Raw genomic sequence first — 22094 nt, 5'->3', positions numbered from 1 at the left:
TCTGTTATGCTTGCCAAATACCCCAGAATAATTAGGCTCACAGACAGGCGCCCTCAGTTTTCACGAGTGGGAAAACAAAACATTGCTGCAGTAATGGACAAATATGAATTTTTGAAGAACATGCCAACGCGTACTAAACATTACAACAAAACAAAAAGGTAGAATCTGTTCAAAGTTAAACGACTAATTTTTACCTGTTAGTAACGTGTTAAGATCCGCGAGGGATATTTGAACGTGCCACTGGCAACCCGGCGGCCGGCGTATCTAAGTGACGTATGCTTGTGCTGTGCGCCGTGCTCCTCCAGCTAACCGGAGGTATGTTTTTCAGTGTTGTGTAACTGTTGAATTTTAATGATATTATTGCCAATTAATGTATTGTCAATCAGTTTTTGAGGTCATAAACAAAAAGTGAACATTTTGTGTATATACGTCTGCCCGTACAAAAAGTACTATGGCGGTAATAGCATGGTACAGTGATATTGTCAGATGCTATACAATTTAACTTTGCTAAGTTACGCGATACTAAATGATTTACCATATTAATATACGGCAAAGTATGCAAACAACGCCATGTTAAATGTCCAAAAAAACGCGTTAGGGCTAAACGTTATACTTCTACTTTTAAGAGACGTGTTACAAAACGCTTGAGCTTGAGCGATAAAAGTTTCTTTGTTGGGAAACGAGGTGACGAATTTCAATTTATTAGAAATTCACGACAGTCGTTCAAAGGAAAATGTGTTTTGTAACTGCTCATCATTATGTAATTACATCGAGTCTTCAAAAGAGGGCACAACATGACAAAAAGTGCCAATTGGTATTGTTTTTGACAACGTACAGTAACTTAGCCTACTTTTTAAAGATTATTATGGCACCTAACGTTACATGGCCACAAACTATGCAAATAAGAATTTAATCCTTAATTCTTAAAGAATTAAGAATTTAAATAATCCGTATATGTATTATTTTTATTTTGCTAAACTATAAATATATATACACTCCTGGGCAAAAATTAAATGGGCCAAGCCAATTATGGCAAAATATTTAGTGATCTTATATTTTTCTTAACCATTTTAATCACAATAATATTGTCAGGAAATTGGCAAGAATTGCACAAATACTGTAGATAAAGTAACTTGGTATGTAATAGCATTCCCCTACTTGCAGACAGCTTTTTACAGGAAGAAGAGCCATTGTTCCACTCAATGTTAATAGTTTCAAATAGTTCATGAGTAGCTGAAAAATGTCTTCCAGTTCATTTGAGTTTAATGTGACTGTGACCAGGCCAAAACCTGAGCCTGATGGACTTGTTCTCAAGCCACTTCCTGGTTGTCTTTGCAATTTGGGCAGGAGCATTGACAGGAGAAAAACAACATCTGATCATTACTCTTTATAACAACTTTTCATTTGTGGGAGGCAAGCCTGCTGCAATATTCTCATGTACTAAAAAGGCTCCCCACACAAGGACACTCTTCCTCCGTGCTTCACTGTGGTAGAGATTCATTTGTTATTATATTTCTCTCCAGATTTTCAAAGACACTGTTCTGGAGCATCACCATGAACTTGTGGTTCATTGTGATTCATCACTCCACAGACAGCGTCCCATATTCTGCCAAAAACTTTGTTCTGTCTTTGATATTTTTCGGAGACGTCATTGGCATTTTAAGTAGGCCATTTGCTTAAATGTAGCTAATTTCCTGACCAATAATTTGTGGTTTAAGACAGTTAAAAGCGTAGTGCTTAGCCCATTTTTTCTTTTGCCCAGGAGGATAGATAGATAGATAGATAGATAGATAGATAGATAGATAGATAGACAGACAGACAGACAGACAGACAGACAGACAGATAGATAGAATGTACAGTGTAAGTGACTGTTTTATGTATGTATCTGTGTATGTGAAGTGAAGATATGTTTGTGTAAAGTGATATGTCTTGATGTTGTTTTTTAGAGTCAGTAAATACAGTCAGTTACTTCAGTCGATTATTAACTAATAGTAAGTGATGAAAGTTTTTGCAATCTGTTTTTGCAGATATATCTGCTTTCTGATTTCTGTGAAAATGGAGGACGCTGAATCCCAGCTGCTCTCCGATCAGGATCAGACACCGGAGCCTCTCCTCAGCTCTCTGGACGTCTTCCTCTTCTCTCTAATCGCAGGATTGCTTATCTACTGGTTCTTCTTCCGAAGACAACCAGAGCCTATTCCGGAGATGAGGACATTCATTGCTGTGTAAGTGTCTGATTTTAACCCCCTCCCCCCTTCATTTGTCCTCAAGGGGGGGAAATTACTCCCACACAAATTTTTCTGCATGGCTAAAATGTTGGTCAGAGCCATGTTTTGTGAAACACAAACACAATATCTGTGTTCCACCCCACAAAAGTATAAATGCAAACAATAAAGGAACAAAATGAGCTTTTGCTTTACAGCCCATCGCTGGAACTGTGTTATGGGACTCAAATTTATGCTAATATTTTTGTTGGACGGCCAGTTTATAGTTCTTCTCCCTGTAAACCTTTGGCCTTGGTTGAACAAAGCATCGTTTCTGCACCATGTCTCGTTCCTAAAGCACTTTGTGGTTCGGTCGGTCATGGGTTCCAGCATTGCAAAGTGTTGACATCATGGGACCCAGAGTATGTGCGTGCGTTACATTCTGTCTCAGCGTTATGGTCTGTAGCAACTGAGACACAGTTCATATACACCCTGGTCATGTGTCAACAGCTAGACTACTTTGTTTACGAATTTTCATAGATGCGTCAAGTTGGTAAATTAATTTCCTGTTTGGTTTTCACAATGCTGAACAGAAGCATCAGTGCCGTGGTTGGTGATATCAAACATTAAACTGAGCTGTGGTGGTATATATGAGGTTGAAAATGAGCACTGTTTGTTCAGATGGAGTCACAGGATGTTATTGTTCCCATAATCCTTGCTAGTCAATTGTAGTGTTGTATGTTAAACTTGTGACCTATTCACCCTTGTAAACAATGAAAGCCCCGATGACTCAAGCTTTGAGGTATACTACAGATTTCTGAAGGATCATGTGACACTGAAGATTGGAGTAATGGCTGCTTAAAACTCAGCTTTGCCATCACAGGAATAAATTGCATTTGATAGAAAACAGTTGTAATAATTGCAAATATATTTCACACTGTTTTACTGTATTTTTTATCATAAATGCAGCCTTGGTGAGTATAAGAGACTTTTTTCAAAAGTGGTCTGTTTTAATGCTTTGGACAAACCTTCGAACGGTAGTGTACGTGGTCTTTCCTTGTATACATAAATCACTTATCACCGTTTATTCATTGTCATTGCTAAAACAGGAACAGCAGCAATACGTAAAGATTAGAAAAAGAATGTAGTAGGAAATGATGTGTAACTAAAGACCTATAGTGTCAGGAAGAGATGTTTAGAGAGCAGGAAAGGATAACCACATCCAATTCTCTCCGCTTCCTGGCTCACATTACTTGTGTTGAAGGATTGCTGCCAGTTTAGGCCATCTTGAACCACTCCACTACTCTTGTTCCTTTAGTTGTTTTAATCAAATGCATTGCTTATGTGACGTCTCCAGTAAAACACATAACACAAAATGTGTTTGTTGTTTTTTTTTAACAAAAAATTCAATCTAGAAATTTATATTGGCTTTTGTTTTAGTGCTCGTTTGTATTTTATTAGGCTGGGAAAGAGAGGGAATGAACTCCTTGTGTTTGCATTGGCAGGAACATTCAAGATTTTATGGATGTCTATTGTCTTTGGGGTCACTAACAGCATTGTGCAGAAGAGATCCATGGGAAATGTTATATATTCATGTTGCTTTGCAACGCTGTGCTCTGGCCAGATGGCAGGAGAGAGAGAGACAGAGAATGAGCGTGTACGAGAGCCTGTCTCAGACCCCTGCCTGCCTCACGCCCCCTTTCCCTGCGCTGAAGAGCTATGCGTTTCCTACAGATCCTCCTAATGAACTTTTACGGACTTTCTTAGGCTGTCTGAGCTCTTGATCCAAACCTTTTAGAGACGAAAGTGCTCTGTATGCAGAACTCTTAAGGACAGCGTCTTTTCCCCAGTCATGGGATGCATGTTCTCTTTGCCTCAGGACAGACTGGCCGCCGCAGAGAGGTTAGTCCGGGACAAACGGATGTTTAATTTTTTGTGTTTCTTCTGTTGTGATGGATATTTTGGGTGCCATTTATGATTTTGTTGAATTGCTTTCGCCCCTAATGATTGCTTATAGTTTTGTTGTGTCCACCTAAATTAATTGTTTAGTCTTTCTATGTTTAGTCGTTTCTAAACTGGTGTGCAATGGCAAAATGAGGTTCTAATCTGGTGGAATGCTGCATGGATTCTGAATAAGAATAACTAAATTGTTTCTTTAATGTGGAACTATAGAGAAGTATAGGGAGGACTCCATTGATTTGCACTGTGATTTCTTGCCAGTGCAATGATGGTTGTTTAGTAATTTGATAGTTATAGTAATTGACTTGTTCACTTGAATGAATGGACAATACTGTTCAAAAGTTTGGGGTCAGTAAGATGAAAAAAAAAAAAAAAAACCAAGGCTGCATTTAGTTGATCGAAAGTATAGTTGAAACAGTAATATTGTGAAACAAGATAACAATTTACAACAATAACTGTTTTCTATTTTAATACCACATTTTAAAATGTAATTTATTCCTGTGATGGCAAAGCTGAATTTCTGTCAGTTGTCTTCAGTGTCACATGATCCTTCAGAAATCATTCTAATAGGCTGATTTGGTGCTCAAGAGACATTTCTTCTTATTATAAATTTTGAAAACAGTAGAAACAATAGAAAGTTCAAAAGAACATCATGTGTTTGAAAAATTTTCTTAAGAGAAAATGTAAGAAATTTTCTTAGTTTCTTCTTAGTTTTATTTAAGAAATGTTGGGAAAAAAAAAAACCGTTTTTTTTTTAACAAATAAATGGCATTTTAAAAATAGCAGAAACCGTAGGTTCATTGTGTCAAACTTTTTATCAAACAAAGATTTTTTTTCACTTTGTGCTCTACCTTCTGTTCTTCATCATTGATTTTGCATAAAAGGTTGTGGTTTTCATTAGTTGAACAATGACTGAAAGCAGACGTGTTCTAATGCTGTGGTGCTCTCAGAGGGGTGTGAACTTCAGGAAGTTCTCCTATGTGGGAAAAGGCCAAGAAATGAAAGGCTCAATCCCCTATTCATTACCAAAAGAATTGGTCTGGCATGCTTTACAGCCTTTTCACATGTGTGTTCTTTCTCTCTCTCTCGCTCTCTCTCTCTCATCCTAATTCTTTTCATAGAACGCCACAAATACGTGAGACCAGCTTTATTGAGAAAATGAAGAAAACGGTGAGATTTCTAGAAACATTTTACCTCCATAGAAATCTAGTCCAGTTCTAAAGAGTTTAAATAATTGGTAAATAATTCACTTTTTTGAACAATGAAAGAAAGTTCATTATGTACTTCCCATTCTAGAACCGAAACGTTGTGGTGTTTTACGGATCCCAAACGGGGACTGCTGAGGAGTTTGCTAACAGACTGTCAAAAGATGCCCATCGCTATGGCATGAAAGGGATGGCCGCTGACCCAGAGGAGTATGACATGGTACTTTTAGCCATTATTGCTGCCTGTTTGATAAACACTAATGAAATCAATCAATCAAGATCAGAACGGTTCTATACTTTTTCAACTCTTTTGACTTTAGTCATAATCTCCCATTCACAGTCCGAGCTGTCTAGACTGAAAGAGATTCCTAATTCCATGGCTGTGTTCTGCATGGCAACCTATGGAGAGGGAGACCCCACAGACAACGCTCAGGAGTTCTATGATTGGATGCAAGGGACTGATGACGATCTAGAGGGAGTCAATTTTGCTGTGAGTAATAAACCCAACATCAGAATAGTGCATAGGAAGCAAATGTGTCTCTTTTTTAGGTTAATAAACTGAGCTCAAGAGATTGCATAGGGCAATCTTCCATCAATGGGCACCCCCCAAAATTCCTGGCCTTTTTATGGAGTGGTACCTATTTCCTGAGCAGTCAGTGAAGTTCTTAACTAGCCTGCGCCCGAGGCTGTCCCATAGTTAAGGGGCCCATGGAATCCTCATCAGTTCTCCCTCACCAAATGGAAACATCTGGCCTAGCCAAACAAAGCTTGAGCTCCATCCCAGCGGAACCTCTCTCTTAGCGGGACTATTTCAGATGGAACTTGATCATTGGATCTTCTGTTCCTTTGATTCTGGAGACAGGCTCCGCTTGAGTTGGACCTGTATTCTGGATGCAAGCCTTGTGGTTTCAGCCTGGAGTTCTCAGATTCTTTTATGTGGTTGTAGTGGGACAGCGTGATAAAACATGTGGTTGGAAACATCACTGCAGTGCGTCTACAGTGCTACAAGACTGCGGGACAGGCTAGATAGGTTGAGGACGTTATAAGGAGCACACGATATTTAGAATTCTTTTGCATTTCAGTTAAATGTATTGAAATCAGTTTTAATCATAAATATAAACTCACCGGCCACTTTATTAGGTATACCTTGCTAGTACCATGTGGGACCCTCTTTTGCCTTCAGAACTGGCTTAATTCTTCATGGCATAGATTCAACAAGGTGCTGGAAACATTCTTTGATTTTGGTCCATATTGACATGATAGCATCATGCAGTTGCTGCAGATTTGTTGGCTGCACATTCATGATGCGAATCTCTTGTTCCACCACATCCCAAAGGTGCTCTATTGGATTGAGATCTGGTGACTGTGAAGATCATTTGAGTGTCGTGAACTCTGTCATGTTCAAGAAACCAGTTTGAGATGATTTGAGCTTTGTGACATGGCACGTTATCCTGCTGGAAGAAGCCATCAGAAGATGTGCACACTGTGGTCATAAAGGGATGGACATGGTCAGCAACTATAGAGTCGTGCAGGTATGACGTCACTTTCTAGGCCAACCGGCAGTTAGCATCACACTGGTTCCCTCGACAAAAACCCAATAGGATCTTTCCATAGGCTTTTGGATTATCGCAAGTATTATGATACTTACACATTTTGTCCATCAAGATAATTTTCACAGATAAACACAGCTTTTATGAATTTTGATGCCTTAATCTCTCCGACAGCCTCTGTAGTCCCATTTAGCCACTTGTTAGCAACCGCCTTTTTAAAGACACGTAACAGCTAAAAAAAAAATCATGACTGGGGTACTAATGATGTTTATGTCGCAGAATAAAACGTGAAAGTGTCTTGAGCTTGTGTTCACCACAGACCTTATTTCAGCCATTTAACCAAAACCCCATTCAAAAAACCTATTGACTGAACCAGAAGTGTTAAAATGCTAACTTGCTTCCACGTTTTGGCTTACAAAGTGATGTCATACCTGTACCACTCTATACTCGGGTAGACTGTGGCATTTAAACGATGCTCAATAGGCAGTGTGCGAAGAAAGTATACCCCACTGCCGCTCACTGGATATTTTCTTAAACACTCTTAAACACTTTCTTAAAGTTCGTCTGGCACCAACAACCATGCCATGCCATGTTCAAAGTCACTTAAATCACCTTTCTTCCATATTCTGATCAGTTTGAACTTCAGAGGGTCGTCTTGACCATCTCTTCATGGTCTAAATGAATTGAGTTGCTGTCATGTGATTGGTTGCTGTTAACGAGCAGTTGAACAGGTGTACCTAATAAAGTGGCTGGTGAGTATATATGCCACTTATATTTTTAAGTCCATTTTTTTTGTATCTCAGTTTCAGTAAGAGATCTTTTTAAACTGGAGAGGAAGTTGTGAATGTTTAAGCACAACTTTAAACTTATTTCAAAAGATCAAGAATAAAAATGAGTGTTTAATTGATGCTTAGCCTTTAAAGTTTTGCATGTTTTGATTATTTCTTTTTGTTCTGTTTCTTGTCTGCTTGCAGACACTGAATGACTTGTGCCTTTTTTTTTCTTTTTTCTTTTAGGTGTTTGGGTTAGGTAATAAAACATATGAGCACTACAACGCCACGGGCAAGTACACAGACAAGAGACTTGTTGAACTCGGTGGGAAAAGGGTCTTTGACCTGGGCCTCGGAGATGACGACAGCAAGTGAGTGAATAAAAACTCTGGATTGAAGCAGATAACAGATCTGGTTTTAAGTCATTTTCATTGCCTGTCCTAATTATTTAATCCTAAATCATTTGAAGCTTGGAGGAGGATTTTATCTCTTGGAAGGAGCAGTTTTGGCCTGCGGTATGTGAGTTCTTCGGTGTGGAGCCCACGGGAGAAGACAGCTGGTATTATTTTTATTTAATTTTTTAAACTCAATGTGCTGGTCTTGTAATTGAATCTATTTTTCAACAGAATGTAGTCTTGAATTGATGGTAGGCAATGTATGGTAGAATTTGAAAGAACAGACCAGCTGTATCAGATTATCTAGTTCAAACATGTTTATTTGATGGGTATTTTGTGGCCAAACAACACATTCAGTGTCTCATCTCCATATTAGAGGGACCAAATCCATTTATCATGTGCTTCCATTACAAAATTCCCCCCTTACCTGCTTTGAATAGGTTTTTGCATCTTATTAAACATCATAGGTGTTTTGAATGCTTTAAAAGCAGGCTGGGATGAGATCGCCAATTCTTTTTATGTTCTTTCAGCATTCGCCAGTTTGAACTGGTGGTTCATAATGACATCAATATGAATCAAGTTTACGCCGGAGAGATGGGGAGGCTCAACAGCTTTCAGACACAGAAACCGTGAGTTCAACCCTTTCAACGGTTGACGCATCAGGCATTTTAAGAGATCCGCTGTTCATCCTTGATCAGAGATTAATTTTAATGCTTCTACTGTAGATCAGTCTGTAAAATGACCTCCTGTTTGTGTAATGTTTTGAGAATAACTAATTTCTAGGATTTTGAATTGATATACTGAAATTTGAAACGCGTTGTATCTGATTGCATTATTCATTTTGATCTGTGTAGACCGTTTGATTCAAAGAATCCTTTCCTTGCACCTGTGAATGTTAATCGTAAGCTGAACAAAGGAGGAAACCGTCATCTGATGCACGTCGAGTTAGATCTCACTGACTCTAAAATCAGGTACATATAATAACTGACTCATGAAAACGTTTCCAGGTCACATATCACCCCAAAAGCAAAAAAGAGATATTACATAATTATATTATGTGTAAAGAAAATAACACTTTACAATAAGGTTTCACTTGTTAACATTAGTTAATGTATTAACTAACATGAACAATACATTTGTTATTGTGTTTGTTAATCTTTGTTAACGTCAGTTAATAAAAAATGCAGCTATTCATTGTTTGTTCATGTTACTTCACAGTGTATTAACTAATGTTAACAAATACAACTTTTGATTTTAAGAATGTATTAGTAAATGTTGAAATTAACATTAACTAAGATTAAAAATTGCTGTAGAAGTGCAGTTCATTATTAGTTCATGTTAACTACTGAAATCTTATTGTAAAGTGTTATCATTATTTTTATTTTTTATTTTTATATTCCATTCCATATAATATACATACAGTTTTATTGATTTTAATTAAATATTTCATTATACTTTATATTAAATATGTCTTCTTTTTTTATTTTGATTAAGGGGTGAAACATATAACCCATATTCTTGATAGTGTTCATGAGATTCACACTCATATTTGTGTACATGAAATTGTATTGATTTCAACAATCTGAACAAGATCTCTACAATATTAGAGCATTTTAAAATGAAAATAAAACAGTTTGAAATCACTACTACAAATAGCAATACTGTCACTTTTTTTGTATAACATTCAAAAGAAAGTTTGCATGCAGACTGTACATAGTATGTTGTTCACTATTGAGTATGTACTGATGCAGTGTTCAGGTTTTTATTTATTTAATTTTTTATGTCCACATATTAATAAATTGATTACCATACCTGGCAGATATGATGCTGGAGACCATGTTGCTGTTTACCCCACAAATGATGCGTCGGTGGTCAACAGACTAGGAGAAAGACTTGGAGTGGATCTCGATACTGTAATCTCTCTCAAAAATCTGGATGGTATATACTAATATCTGAAATTGATATCAAAATTAAATAATCAGCATATGAGATGACATGTATGAAAGCTAGATTTATTTTATTCTCTGTTATGTAGTCATGCAATTTACAACGTGCAATTGTTGCTAATAATGTTTCAATTCTGCAGAGGAGTCCAATAAAAAGCATCCATTCCCCTGTCCAACCACATACCGCACGGCGCTGACCCATTACCTTGACATCAATAACATGCCCCGTACAAATGTGCTGTATGAGCTGGCGCAGTACGCCTCCGATCCCCAAGAACAAGAGAACATGCGCAAGATGGCGTCTGCCTCCTCTGAAGGAAAGGTTTGGATCATGTCATAATCACTGCTGTAATGTCTATAGTAAAACATAGAGTTTTTCACACTTGAAATCGTTAAACCCCAGGTAAACGAAATCCTGGGTTATCTTGTTTCACATTTCACACTGCTCATAATTTACCTGCGGTAAATAATTAATCCTGGGTATTCATAAAATGCTGTTTCATACTGTACATTCCTAAACCCTGGGTTATCGCTCTTATTTACATATTTTGTGGTGTCTGTCAGTATCATTGATTTAATGAATGCAGCACATGACCTGTTTAATATATAAATGCTCTAGCATGTTATACATTGCTGACTGTACTATTACCTGTACTGCACTGTACCTTTTTTCCATCAAACGCTGAAACTACTGTTTATACAAAGTGCAGTGTTTCTGTGAATATGAGGAACGTGATTGGATATCTGTTGTTGCTAAGCATTTAGTCCTTACATTCTAACACCACGTTTACCACTGTAAACGTTTGGTGCCGCAATGCAGAGTTAACACAGCTAATGCTCCAGAGGGTTCCTTGATTAAAAAAGATGCTAACCCCACTTTTAAATTATAAGTACGAAATGTTCTTTTAGCCGGGGTCAAAAGCGAGGTTTAAACGATGATAACCCAGGGTTAAGAACAGTGTAAAAGCCCTCACGAGTATTTTTTCACCATCTGTTTGCTCATTTTAGGCTCTCTACCAGAGTTGGGTTGTGGATTCGGAGAGGAACATACTGGCTATTCTAGAGGATCTACCTTCCCTGAACCCTCCTATAGATCATCTGTGTGAGTTGCTGCCTCGACTTCAGGCTCGATACTACTCCATCGCCTCCTCCGGCAAGGTCAAATCCGCAGTTTTTCGATATTATACCTTGAATCAGAAAACTTTGAGTTTGGCTCTAACTTTGTTCATTCTATTTTCAGGTCCATTCAAACTCTGTCCACATCTGTGCTGTAGTGATAGAGTACACCACCAAGACTGGGAGAGTCTTCAAAGGTGTGGCCACCAACTGGCTCAAGGACAAAGATGTGACTGATAACGGTCACAAGCCCACCGTTCCCATGTATGTTAGGAGATCCCAGTTCCGCCTGCCTTTCAAAGCCAGTAATCCTGTAATCATGATCGGGCCTGGAACTGGCATCGCCCCCTTCATGGGCTTCATCCAGGAGAGAGCATGGCAGAAGGATCAAGGTGTGGCTTGAAACTTGCTTTGACACAACATGTGTACCATAATAAAGCAAAGGTATCTCACTCAGTTTTTGCTCTGTGTTGCAGGGAAGGATGTTGGTGAGACGATACTTTACTTTGGCTGTCGCCATAGGAACGAGGACTTCCTTTATCAGCAGGAACTGGAGGATTTTGAGAGGGCGGGTGTGCTGACACAACTTAACGTTGCTTTTTCCAGAGACCAGGAGCACAAGGTGAGTGACATGGATGTGCTGAAATTAAAATCCTGCTAATAGCAATAAGTTATTGCCATGTTATGGCCGCCACAAGTGTCTGAAGTTAAAATTCTATACTATTGTCTAAAAAAAAACCCCACTATATATTAAATTATTTTTAATGTTTGAATATTACTATATTGTATAATGGATACATGCTTTAAGATTTGCTAAATATTATGTTTAAATGTGTTATTAAATTAGTGTTTAGGCCACAGAAACAGAATTCGGTTGTCAATACTGTATTTGACCCTTAAAGGGGTGGTTGATTATGATTTCACTTTTTTAACTTTAGTTAGTGTGTAATATTGCTGTTTGAGCATAAACAACATCTGCAAAGTAACAAAGCTCAAAGTTCAAAGCAAAGGGAGATATTTTCTTTTAAAGAAATGACTTTTTAAGGACTACAACAAATGGCTGGTAGGAACTACATGACATTCCTCCCAGGTTAGTGACATCACGAACCCTAAAAATGATATAAACCCCGCCCCCAGAGCACAATTTATAGATTATGAAGACAGAATATGCTAATCAATGACCAGAAGATAACTACACATAAGATACATAAATTCATCAACTAACCATTCAGAAATGTTGTTTACATGTTATCACTTCTTGAGTCTCTCTATCTTTGTCTGACTCCGGTTTGAACATAAAAGGCTACAAGTTTTTGAAACTTTCAGTGCATGTCTGTGTGAGTGCAGGCTGTTGAAGCTCCGCCCTCTGTGCCGGGAGCAGCAGCTCATTTGTATTTAAAGGGACTGTCGGTACACGATCCGTTCCACCTGCACGATCCGTTCTACGCATGCGCGTAATTACGTACGTTAAATAACAAACGGGTTATTATGGACGTATTTTGTTATTCTGTGCCGTGATGAAGACAGAAATATTATGTCGGTGCCTGTAACAGTTTTGTACACTGCTGTCACGTTATTTGAGCTGTTTCTGGATGAAGGAAGGCAGACTGCTGACAGTGAGTCATGTTGACAGAGTTCAGGGAAAACTTCCTAATGTCAAGTTTAAAATGAATACGCGCTTAAGGTGCGTGACAAAAACACGCGCACTTCAGTTAGTGCGATTCAAGTGTTTACATGGTTAAACACGTCGTACGCCACCTGTTTTAATACGATTATAGTTGATGGCATTATGAGCTTATCACATTATTAAGTATTGTGTTTACATGAGGTAAAGCATAATCGCAATATTGCTAAAATCCCGTTACGCATGCCTAGAACGGATCGTGCAGGTGGAACGGATCGTGTACCGACAGGGACACACAAAAACGGTGCGTTTTTGCTCACCATCAAAAAGTGACAATTTTAACATGCTATATAAAAATATCTGTGAGGTATTTTGAGCTAAAACTTCACATACACACTCTGGGGACATCAACAACTTATTTTACATCTTGTGAAAAGGTGTTTGAGTGAGCGATAGATGACCGCAAATCTGATCTAAGGCTACATTCACACAGCCAGTTTTTGGGATTGACAACCGCATTTACTTACAAGTGTGAGTCTCGAAATGTCCCATTCAAACAGAAACTTACAATAGCGTCTCAAATACAGTCTGTATGAATGTGCAGCGGGAGTCAAGCCTGTATTCTCTTACCAGTAACCATAAGCGACAGTGACCAACGTAATTTTAAAGATGGCGTCCAGATTTATTTGCATCCAAATTTAAAAGTGTACTACATATTAGTTTTCTTTTTTTCACACTTATTAATCTTCCTAAACTTGACAGGTCTTTGTTGTGGATGCAGCTTTACTATCTTACAGTAGTTTCAGAGTTATCAGAATAATAGTTTTGAAGAAACTGAAAAGTAATTCTGTGGACTATCCTGTTTTTGCAGGTCTATGTGCAACATCTTCTGAAGAAAAACAAGGAGCAGTTGTGGAAGCTCATTCATTCAAATAATGCCCATATCTATGTTTGTGGGTAAGAACCAGAAGTTTCTGCTACCACATGTTGAATAGATGAATAACATTCTTATGAGAACAGTCCGTACTAGTTGTTAACTGGTAGGATTGTTGTGGAACAATAAACAGCTTGAAATAATTATAGTGTTACCATGTAATTATTATGATTTTGCTAGCATAACGTGGTAAATAGTGCCATTCTTCAATATAATACTGCATCTCTTTCCAGCGTCATAATTACATGCATATTTAATGTGAATATTTGTCCTTGCAGAGATGCACGTAACATGGCTCGGGATGTTCACACAGCCTTCTATGAGATTGCAGAGGAAATGGGCGGCCTGACACACACTCAAGCTGTGGACTATTTCAAGAAGCTGATGACCAAGGGCCGTTACTCTCAGGACGTTTGGAGCTAAGCTTACTGATAAACCAATGTTTGCCACTTTACCTCAGATGATCATTTCTTCAAAAGCAAGAGCTAAAACATCAAATTTGCCTGGACTGATGTATTGCTGTCAGGTTGTTTGTCTCGGATATACAATAGTTTTGATCAACTAACATAATGCACATGGCCCGGGATCAGAAAAAAAGCACTCCCACATCAGACAAAAGTTTAACATTCTTCCTTTAGATGAGTTTATGATATTCAACCTACTGTAACAGGAAACTGATTTGACTGAATTTGAACCCTAAGCGGACCGCGGTGTTGGATGTTGATGTATACGCAAATGTAGGTCAAGGATGCAAAATATTCCTTTGCTTCTTTTTTGAGTGAGGCCTTATAAAGAATGTTCATGTGTTCTGTCATACTGATCATTTTATCTCTCTGTGAAAATACTGCAAATATCACTTTGTGACGTACTGTAAAACTTTAGATTTTGTTTTTGTGACATTGTTAATCAAAACATACTACAATGTGTTCACCATTTTAGGTCAGTCGTGTTTTTTTTGATATTGTGACATTCATTAATTATTATTTCTTGTGCTTTCAAAATGTTCTGCCACTCATCTTAACTCTATGCATTATTTCACACTAGCTTTGAGTAGCAATGAACGAGCAATTATGCAATCAACATGACCTCCATTATTGGGTGAAGTGTTACATTCTGTTAGTCAATTTTTAATGTTTTAATCTGGAGGAATATATTAAATATATGTAACAGATGCATTTCTGAAAAGAAATGTAGGTTCTTCTCTCATTTTCAAAATGTTTCTCCTTATCGGTACGCATTTACCACAGATTTCTACAAATGATTATTGACTCCTCAATTCATCCCTCTGGTGAGCCAAAGCTGCAATTGCAAACAAAGGTCGAGCGTAATGGTTTTATGGCCTTTTTTTTTTAAATGAAAAAATGCATGTTTGTTTAATTTTAAAACTTAATAAAACTTGCTTGGGAAGTGAATTGTCATTGTGATATCAAATATGTTTTGTGCAACATTGTGATTTTAATAATGCAATGTTTGAAAATTAATATAATATGCACAAACACTGGCTGGCCTAAAAATGTGTTTGTCTGGACGTGCATAAAAAAATGACTGCAATATAAAAAAATACACAAAGAATTTATGCAAAATGAATACATTCTATATATATATATATATATATATGAAAAGGTTTTATTAATTTAATTCTTTAAGGTACACAAAGATAAATATGTTCTGTATCAAAACGGCAACTGTATAAAATAAAGAACAAGTTAAACATCACCCAGGTATTACAGATGGAGGTATCTGAGTTCTGGTAACAAGACATGAGGTATCTAAAGAAGAAAACAAAAAACTGCAGATAAGGCATCAAAACCCTAGGATGAGAATGGCACAGAAGTTCCAGGAGGATTTGTGGGAAATGCAGGCACTCCAGACTCAGACTGCGAGACCTGAGGTGTGAACGGCACTCCTGGCCGAGGTAGTTCACTGAAACACTGCTCTGTTGTGTTAAACGGAGGTCTGAACTGATGCTGAGCGTATGGGGACACTGGCATCCACGGGCTGCCGGTGTGATGGCTGTGCCCATGGTGATGTCCATGACTATGACCGTGACCATGTCCGTGATTGTGACCAGTGCCGGCTCCAGTGAGAGGGGAAGGCAATGTGAACTGCTGTTGAGGGTACAGTGAGACGGGCCAACCATCGAATGTGTTGGGCAGGCTTCCTGTAGCTGGACCATTGACTGCATTTACTGGGGCGTACGCCTGGACTGGGTATGACCCTGGTGGAACGTTTCTGGAATACAAATATTATAAATAAGCACAGTTACCTATGTACCAGGGTATCTGCAGAGTTTTAAAATCTAATTTGATTCAAAATCAAATTCAACAAGGACACAATATTAAAAAGATACCAATAATAATAATAAAATATTTTATGCATAATATGGGATTTTTAATTTCAAACAAGCCCGAAATACACTGTTTCACTTCCAGTTGCTTGTTCCAAAAGATGAGGAAGATAAAATATGCATGCCATTATGTCATAATTCATCAACAATATGCAATCATTTGTTATAAATTAATTGATTGCGAACTGCTCTGAAATCACAAGCCTGTAGAACATTGAACAGTGGCACATTTTTACTGCGTTTTTACTCTGAAACATGCAGCGCTCTTGATTAAAGTTTAATATTATCACATTAGGATGTTTTGTGATTCCGTTTTTTCCGTCCACAAATTTCCGTCTTTTTAATGACATTATATTTGCTAAAACTGAATTTAAGATTTTTTAAGGACTAGAAGGGACCTATGTACTACAACTTAAAGACCCACGTCTTGGGTTTATTTTATTCTTTGTTAATTATTATACTAAAGTTTCATTGATCACTCACGTGAAGTCAAGTGGCTTTTTGCGTTCTTCGGCCGATGCAGGGATGAACTGGACACCAGGTATCTGCTTTAGCAAGCGAAAAGGGAACTTCTTATCCAAGACGGAAGCTCTAGATTCTGACATCGCCAACAATGAAAACCATCCCATTCCATCTGAAAGTACAAAGTTAAGGAACAGACTAGAAAATCCACAACTCTACACTGATTTAACTACATCATAGGATTGTCAGCTTTAAAATCCAGGTCTATATTTTGAAACAAAAAGTCTTAAAAATTACATGCATTTAAGAATTAAGGATACATAAAATTCCGGTGATGATGGCCAGGACGTTACAAATAAAGGCAGTGTTTGGAAAGAACAGAGTTATAATTATTAGAATAATCCAGGGTAGAGATGCAGTAGGCACACTGACACCCATAATATATGCCTTCTTCATGGAGGAACTGATGGTTATCATTCCCAGGACAGAGAGAGCTAATGGGGTGAACCCATTTACTGAGCTCCTACTGGACGGGGAGAACAGCAGTGACTCCAGCAACACATGTAAGAGTCCACTGATGGACGACAGCAGCAGTGACCGGTACAGGAATCTGACAGTTCCAATTCCTCTTTCCAGCCCACTGCAGGGAAACACCAACAGGATGGCACCCAGGAAAAAATCGATCATATTCTTGTGGTATAGGAAATAGGTGAAGAGTTTGTAGACTGTGAAGAAAGGGGACAGTTGAAAATTAATCAACACAAAAAAAATAACAAAAAAAATAACAAATATTATCATATACTCACAGTAGCCCTGTCTTTAATGGTTTATAAGTTATCATTAAAAAAATCTATTCTCTTATGGAAAATTAACAGGATTTTTACTTCTGGAACCAGAATGTTGCACACTAGTAAAACACAGCAGTTGCTTTGTTTATTAATAATTGCTTTGTTTAAATAATAATAAACTAAATCTCTTTCAACAGTTTAAAAATCGCTGTAAAGGATTTATGCACAAGCACTCCCCCATCACTCAGCTAGCCCCACCCCCAAATTCACGCCATTTGTCGAGGTTGCCTGAGACCCAATACAGATTTTCTGATTGGCTAACATACGTGAGAGAGGGCGGGGCATAACTAAATGACTCGTCTTCCTTTGTTTAAATTACCAATAATAAGTTTCAGTCATAGAACATGCTACTTGCTAGTCACGTTTGAGTGGTATTAGTGGGCAGGCCATTCTCATTATAGCACTTTTTTGGGGACAAAAATCTGTCAAAAATATTTATGGTCAATTTCCCTGAAGCAAGATTATATTTTAAATGTACTAAAAGGGAACTTTTTCAACGTTTAGAAGTACACTAGCATATACTTGTGACCTGAGGTAGTTGACATGGACGAAAAACCACAAAACTCTCATTTTGAGGTGTTTAAGGTAACGTTACGCCTGCCAAACGTAACGTGATTAACACATTCGTTATAGACATGAATTGTAACTTCTAGTACTTGTAAGTATAAATGGTAAACAACTCTTACCATGGCCGCTGATGACAGCACTGGACTCCAGACTGAAAAAGTGTTCCGAGAGATCAAAGTAATATGGTATGAAGCTAAAAACACATGACAGCACAATCACAAACACTATCCCACATGTTAACTCTGAATCCGGTGCAAAACCCGCAAACGTCTGCTTCCAGTTTTTCAAAGTGTTATGCATTTTAAGGTCGCAGAATGTGCACAATTTACAATACACTCTTAAAGAATAATTATTTACGTAGAGCAGACCCTTTTCGTGTTTTTGCCGCACTCGAACGGCGACTTCCGCGATAGAGGAAAGGTTAATCAAGGGGATCAAAATGCGCAGCTTTTGCGCAGTTTCGTGCCAACTATTTTTGAGAGAGAGGGTATATAAAAATATATGTGCAAAATAAAGAAAAGATACAATTATGCAAGGGTATAATACAGAATGCAGACTTATATTGGGCTGTATGAACACTTTATCACATTTTTGTGCTTGTGTGTGTGCTGCATACCAGCTCAAATTAGGTCAAATTATGAATCAGTGGTAGCCTTATTAATATTGTTTATTTTCACACAGATTATAAATGTTATTTGCATATTCAATAAAATAGTATGTGCATGAATTACTCATACCCACAGTAAATCTGCTGGGTGGGGGACAAATTAATGTGTTGACTAATGCTTCCTGAATTCAATTGAGCTTATTGCTATAACCATATTGCTTCTCTAATATGGACTTCCTGCTACTTAAATCTAATATTGTGGCATTGCGTAATGTTCCATTTCGTCACAAATTTGTATCAATGTGTAATAAGCGAGAAGGGAATGTACCATCCTCGGTGGGTCAAATGAGGATTTGGAGTTGACAGGAAGAGAGGAGAATAACAATAGAGAGAAATTATTGAAAGACTGTTACAAAAGAAATAGATATTAAACAGGTTTAAACCTATACAGATTAAATCTTGCTCTCATCATGGAGACAAATTAACAAGTAAACGCCTGAAGACAAAGCATGAGAAAGGTGAGGCCAGATGCAAACCCCACCTACTCGGTGTTTGAAAAGACAGGTTTACAAAGTCACAACTCTGATGCAAGTATGGGTGAAACAACTTACTCTGACATAAAACCCAAAGTGGTTATTCCACTGAGATAAAAGCTCTGCCTGTTAAAAGCAGCCATACCTGTTAGTCAATGGAGCTCATTTACAACATATAAATTAAATCACAGTATCGCAAAAAGATAACCATTTAAAAATATATACGTGCTTTTTTATTTTATTCTAAATATGCATTAAATAAATGCGTATATACTGAAAAATAGGTTAATTATTATTATTATTTTAATAATTTATATATATATATATATATATATATGAAGAGTTCAGATGCAAAAGCCTCTAAGTGCCATCTGAAATTTTCTTATAGAATGATCATTTTTATCAAGCTCGTATATTTAAGTTCAGTAATTTCACTTAAATGACAATTAATAGGTCATTTTCATTGCCATTTAAGTGAAATTACTGAACTTAAATATACGAGCTTGATAAAAATGATCATTCTATAAGAAAATTTCAGATGGCACTTAGAGGCTTTTGCATCTGAACTTTTCATATATACAGTTAATATGTTGGGGGGGGGGGGAGTATGCTACCTGTGCTTTGAAAGCAGGGTGTGTGTTGAAGTTTTGGTTCAGGTGGGTGGTGCACATAACTTAGTGTTCACTGATACACTTCACAAGACAGCCAAACCTGACCGTGTGTTTAGTTACTAAGAGACTTTTGTCTGTTTTGGATTTTTCTGAAGTCTGGAAGGACACATTCTAGCAGGGCTGATTCCAGATATTCTGTGGGAAAACAGAGAAACCTGTCTGTGTGAGTGAAAAATATCCATGGTTTGGTGCGTCTGTGGAGATCATGTGAAGCACAGCAGGCTGTCTACACAACTGTCCTCAAGGTATGTGATGAATAAATGAATTTATTATAATTGTGAATGAATAAATAAAATATGTTGTCTTCATTTTATGATTAAAATGTAGTCGTGCTGAAAAAAAAGAGCTTCTGACTGTACAAAGTTTATTTTTTATATGCTGGTTTGGTAATGTTTTATAGACTGTTGCGTGTTATTTACATGAGTTTACTGTTCACTAATTTTTATTGTTAATTAAAGGTGTCAGTAGTAAATTTGTGATTTTGTTATTAATTATAAATAAATTGTGTATTATTGTTGTATATTGTATATCATTGTTGATAAGAAGTTAGATTAAGTAGTTTCATAATCAAAAGAATCCATATTAAAAAACAACAGCATAACATTAATTTATATGTAATGACAGAGTAGAACTGCTGATACTTGATCTAGAATATCAAAATACTGTCAAATACAGAAATGCTAGTTTTTGAAAGAAATTAATACTTTTATTTAGTAAGGACAAATTAAATGTATCATAAGTAAAGACATTTATAATGTTACAAAATATTTCTATTTCAAATAAAAGCTGTTCTTTTCAACATTCTAATGATCTATTTAAGATTCTTACAAAAAAGTATCTTGGTTTTCCACAAAACTATTAAGCAACACAACTGTATTCAATATTTGAAGGAACTGTAGGGTGATGGGAATGGCAAACCCTCTCTCCACCTGAACCATTCCCATCACCCTACAGTTCCTTCAATATTGATGATAATAATTTTAAAAAAGTTGTTCTTGAGCGGCAAATCAGCATATTAGAATGATTTCTGAAGGATCATGTAACACGAAAGAGTGGAGTAATGATGCTGAAAAGTCAGCTTTTACATCACAGAAATAAATTACATTTTTTTATATTTGAAAATTATTTTAAATAGTAATAATATTTCACAATATTACTGTGTTACTGTATTTCTGGCCAAATAAATGCAGCCTTGGTGAGTGTTGTGCAAGTGAATGCACATTTGAAAATATAAAGACGTGTAATGCTATACATTCAAATTATGAATTAAACAAATATTTAGCATTATTTAGATCTTATACAGTAAGATTTTAATCACTGCGCCAAAAAAGAAGAAAAAGTTATTAATTTAGCTATTCATCAATATTCATCAATTATTTCCTCCAAATGCCTAATCACTGATAACATTCACTTTTCTTTACTGTACATTAGAATCTGGTCAGTTGTATTTAACTGCACTCCCACTATTGATTTAACTTTGAAAGCTCTTGACACACTAGGAAAAGGTTAAGCAAATGTTTGTGAAAATTCTGTTGGTTTAGCTTTATGGATTTACAAAATAAACATACAATTGAAAGTGTGACATTCCCTACAGCTATATTTTGGAAATTTTATTACTAGTTTCTTTTGAGTAATTTCTTTGCATCTGATGCCAAGTGAGTTTTCTTTCTGTGTATTTCAGAGGGATGGCGAGCAAACGATTGAGTAGATGGAGTCGTCTGGATTATGTGTTCTTCCTGGTCCTGCTCCTGGTCCTGCTGTGCCATCCAGGTAAAGTCTGGTGCTTGTGTAAGACACACCTGTGATCAATATACAGCTCTACTTATTTTCAGGGATTGTCCTCCTGTTTGCTCACCAATATGCCACAATACTACCCCGCATTTGATTTTATAGAACAAAGGTAGACGATGAAAGTAAAAACGTCTATTTGCGCAATGTGGTAACATTAAACAATGGCTTGTGTGACTTCTAATGGAGATCCAGAGGTCGTCATATCCTGTATATCCTGTATTCTGTATTCAGTCCAAAAGACTGCTAGTGAAAATACTTGTCGCATTTATCTAATGTAGACATGTATTATTAGTCAAATGACAGTGTTTGTGTAAAACCTGATGATCATGTGGTCCTGAATGTTATTGTGTCTCAGTGGAAGAAATATGACAAAATTTGTTCACATGATCACAAATCTGGTTATCTGATTAGTGATCTAGAAATACTACATACTTGTAAATCTTTCTTATTCATTGTACATCATAATGTTTTTAGTTGCAGATTTGTTTTTAAATCCTAACCTTTTATTTCCAGATTAGAATTTTTTAACCCCACTGTATATTAACATATTTCCCACAGTCAATGT

At 36.9% G+C, this 22094-nt stretch overlaps 3 protein-coding genes across 4 annotated transcripts in view; 2 read left to right on the top strand and 1 right to left on the bottom strand.

The window, feature by feature from the left end:
* The first annotated feature begins 242 nt into the window (after positions 1-242).
* pora (P450 (cytochrome) oxidoreductase a) lies at positions 243-15115 on the top strand. Of its 2 annotated transcripts, XM_084399748.1 has the most exons (16): positions 243-315; positions 2028-2225; positions 5285-5333; positions 5460-5588; positions 5709-5858; positions 7935-8059; positions 8158-8247; positions 8614-8712; positions 8938-9054; positions 9903-10021; positions 10170-10351; positions 11038-11187; positions 11270-11537; positions 11622-11767; positions 13641-13726; positions 13982-15115. In XM_084399748.1, the coding sequence occupies exons 2-16, from the start codon at positions 2056-2058 to the stop codon at positions 14124-14126; spliced, it is 2025 nt and encodes a 674-aa protein (XP_084255874.1). In that variant the 5' UTR covers positions 243-315; positions 2028-2055; the 3' UTR covers positions 14127-15115. The 2 variants fall into 2 exon arrangements, with proteins under 2 accessions (XP_084255874.1, XP_084255875.1); XM_084399749.1 differs by lacking the exons at positions 243-315; positions 2028-2225 and adding an exon at positions 3846-4106.
* A 195-nt stretch (positions 15116-15310) lies between these two features.
* rhbdd2 (rhomboid domain containing 2) lies at positions 15311-18321 on the bottom strand. The gene is made up of 4 exons (XM_084399750.1): positions 18047-18321; positions 16833-17237; positions 16534-16684; positions 15311-15935 (listed from the first exon to the last, which is right to left on the bottom strand). Exons 1-4 carry the CDS (start codon positions 18225-18227, stop codon positions 15515-15517), a joined length of 1158 nt encoding a protein of 385 aa, XP_084255876.1. The 5' UTR covers positions 18228-18321; the 3' UTR covers positions 15311-15514.
* A 1400-nt stretch (positions 18322-19721) lies between these two features.
* LOC311285646 (uncharacterized protein) overlaps positions 19722-22094 on the top strand; it is a 15173-nt gene continuing 12800 nt past the window's right edge. Inside the window, exons 1-2 of the mRNA XM_084401390.1 lie at positions 19722-19983; positions 21420-21508. Coding sequence (XP_084257516.1) covers positions 19919-19983; positions 21420-21508 — 154 coding nt within the window. The 5' untranslated portion in view covers positions 19722-19918. The remainder of the gene's footprint in view (positions 19984-21419; positions 21509-22094) is intronic.

The sequence above is a fragment of the Rutilus rutilus genome (assembly GCF_951802725.1).
Source record: "Rutilus rutilus genome assembly, chromosome: 25".
Lineage (NCBI taxonomy): Eukaryota > Metazoa > Chordata > Actinopteri > Cypriniformes > Leuciscidae > Rutilus > Rutilus rutilus.
This window is presented reverse-complemented; position numbering and strand designations above follow the sequence as displayed.

Coding starts and splice junctions, on each gene's coding strand:
- pora (XM_084399748.1), top strand. CDS start 2,056: ATGGAGGACGCTGAATCCCAGCTGCTCTCCGATCAGGATCAGACACCG. Junction 5,589..5,708: donor ACCCAGAGGAGTATGACATG/GTACTTTTAGCC, acceptor TCCCATTCACAG/TCCGAGCTGTCTAGACTGAA. Junction 11,768..13,640: donor CCAGAGACCAGGAGCACAAG/GTGAGTGACATG, acceptor CTGTTTTTGCAG/GTCTATGTGCAACATCTTCT.
- rhbdd2 (XM_084399750.1), bottom strand. CDS start 18,227: ATGCATAACACTTTGAAAAACTGGAAGCAGACGTTTGCGGGTTTTGCA. Junction 17,238..18,046: donor TGCTGTCATCAGCGGCCATG/GTAAGAGTTGTT, acceptor CTTTCTTCACAG/TCTACAAACTCTTCACCTAT. Junction 15,936..16,533: donor AAAAAGCCACTTGACTTCAC/GTGAGTGATCAA, acceptor TTTGTATTCCAG/AAACGTTCCACCAGGGTCAT.